General features: G+C 41.0%; 1 protein-coding gene across 1 annotated transcript; it reads left to right on the forward strand.

Moving 5' to 3' along the window:
* Nucleotides 1-408: 408 nt before the first annotated feature.
* On the forward strand, nt 409-1,898 carry LOC103523270 (carbonyl reductase [NADPH] 3-like; the record flags this gene model as incomplete). Its single annotated transcript, XM_017449195.1, has 2 exons — nt 409-647; nt 1,652-1,898. Coding segments are annotated over 2 exons (486 nt in total), but the record flags the coding sequence as incomplete, so codon positions are not given.
* Nucleotides 1,899-2,244: the final 346 nt, after the last annotated feature.

Below are 2,244 nucleotides of genomic sequence, written 5' to 3' on the forward strand. Positions count from 1 at the left end.
CTTTTCCTGGTAAACAGGAGGGCGTGGGTTCAATCCCAGCTGAGGTATGGAATTTTATCCTCAATATAATTTGAGAATTTGACCACAATAATAGTAGTAGCCTACTGCTGGAGTAAAGGGACTTTTCAGTCCTATGCGAGCAGTATAAATAAGCACTATTATTATTATTGATTTAGGTTGAACTTGACTTTTATGATAGAGAGATACAAGGGGGTCTTACGTGCTGAATTGTCAGATTAGAACTAAAGTTGGTTCGCGGTGTTTCGTCGGTTTCCGTTGGTATACTCGTACCGGGCAATAGGAGGGAGGTATAGGGTATGAGAAAAAGGAGATATACGCATAGTTCCCTCTATCCTTTTTGAGAGATAGAGAAAAATAATGATTTTTCCCCTCATTCTTGTCTTTCAGCGTGCCTCCACGGTGCCGTTCGCCATTCAAGCGGAGAAGACCATCCTGACCAACTACCTCGGTCTGGTACGTACGTGCGTGTTCCTCTTCCCTCTACTCCGCCGTCACGCACGCGTGGTCAACCTGTCCTCGTCAGCAGGACATCTATCCCAGATCACCAACTTGGAGCTCAAGAAACGCCTTATGGAAGATTGCGTCTCGGAGAGACAGTTGACGGACATGATGTACGAGTTTATGGAGTAAGTATCATTATAGAATCTGTAATAAGTATTTTGGAGATAAGCCCTGACATTTTAATAATTTGGGAGTATATTTTCTGCCACGAATTTTACCGTCACTGCTGTCACTGTATATACCTAGGGTTGAATAGTAGAGATTGCCCCAGGCAATAATTTCGGCCTTTGTTTGTAATTTCTTGTATTTGTGTACATTGAATTATAACCTATAAAGAGTGCAAATTATTAAAAATTTCGAGGAGAGGTCCTGCCACTTCATTTGGGAGTTAAGTCATGGGTAATAATAATAATATTAATAATAATAGTTCTTATTTATACTGCTCGCATAGGACTGAAAAGTCCCTTTACTCCAGCAGTAGGCTACTACTATTATTGTGGTCAAATTCTCAAATTATATTGAGGATAAAATTCCATACCTCGGCTGGGATTGAACCCACGCTCTCCTGTTTACCAGGCGAGCGCCTTGACCACTACACCACCGAGGTAGTCCGAAAGATGTGGTTCAAAGTTCTCCCATAGTATAGTAGGTGATTTTTTTAAGAGGTTTGATATAGGAAACTATAGCTGCTAAGGTTCTATCGTCCGGAAATCGAAGAGAGAAGAAAAACGGGATAGGAGAATGCCAGCCGTTCCGAGAACGAACCTTATCCGTTCAGATCCATTGGGAATTGGTGTATTCAACGTGTTATCACCGACAGATATCAGCTCTATTTTGGGCTTTGGGGTTTGTCCGCTTTTTTAGATCAATAAAATATAAATCGATAACGTGCCTTAGCCGACGCGTGACGTGACAGAAAAGAAACAAAGCAATAACCATCACGTTGATAAATTATTTTTGGATATCAGTTCTATTTTGGGCTTTGGGGTTTGTCCGCTTTTTTAGATCAATGAAATATAAATCGATAACGTGCCTTAGCCGACGCGTGACGTGACAGAAAAGAAACAAAGCAATAACCATCACGTTGATAAATTATTTTTACCATTTATTTTCTTCTGTTACTCTTCAGCATAACCAAGGAACATCCGAGGGCTCACGTGGCAAAGGGATGGCCGGATAGCGCTTATGCTGTCAGCAAAATAGGCGTCAATCTACTGACCAGGATCTACCAGAAGAAGTTTGACTGTGAGCTAGGCAATCAGGATAAAGTCATAAATGCCGTACATCCGGGATATGTGGCTACCAATATGTCCAGCTTTATGGGGAACGTGAACATTTTCGATGGTAAGATTTTTGATTCTACTAAATTTCTCTGAGGAGGCTAGATAAAACCTTTTGAAAATGACATCAAGGAGTCAGGATTCAGGTTGTGGTCACAGGGCTAGGCTAGAGGGTACGCTTGAAAAATAGAAGAACAAACAAATAAATAAACGAATGAAATGGATTTCTTGCATATAGGTACCTATTTTTTTTCTCTATTTTTCAAGCCTAGCCCTGTGCATAACCACAACTTTGGTCCTGACTCCTTGATACCTAAGCAGGTAAGATTTGTTCTCGGAATGGCTTTCTCCAATACTGTCCTTTTCTCCGGCTTCCGCGAAGATATCCTTCCATTGCCTCTATCGATCCACTTGGGAGAAAAAGCAAGTTGAAATTTCAAAC

Source organism: Diaphorina citri, unplaced genomic scaffold (genome assembly GCF_000475195.1).
Source record: "Diaphorina citri unplaced genomic scaffold, Diaci psyllid genome assembly version 1.1 scaffold18543, whole genome shotgun sequence".
NCBI lineage: Eukaryota > Metazoa > Arthropoda > Insecta > Hemiptera > Psyllidae > Diaphorina > Diaphorina citri.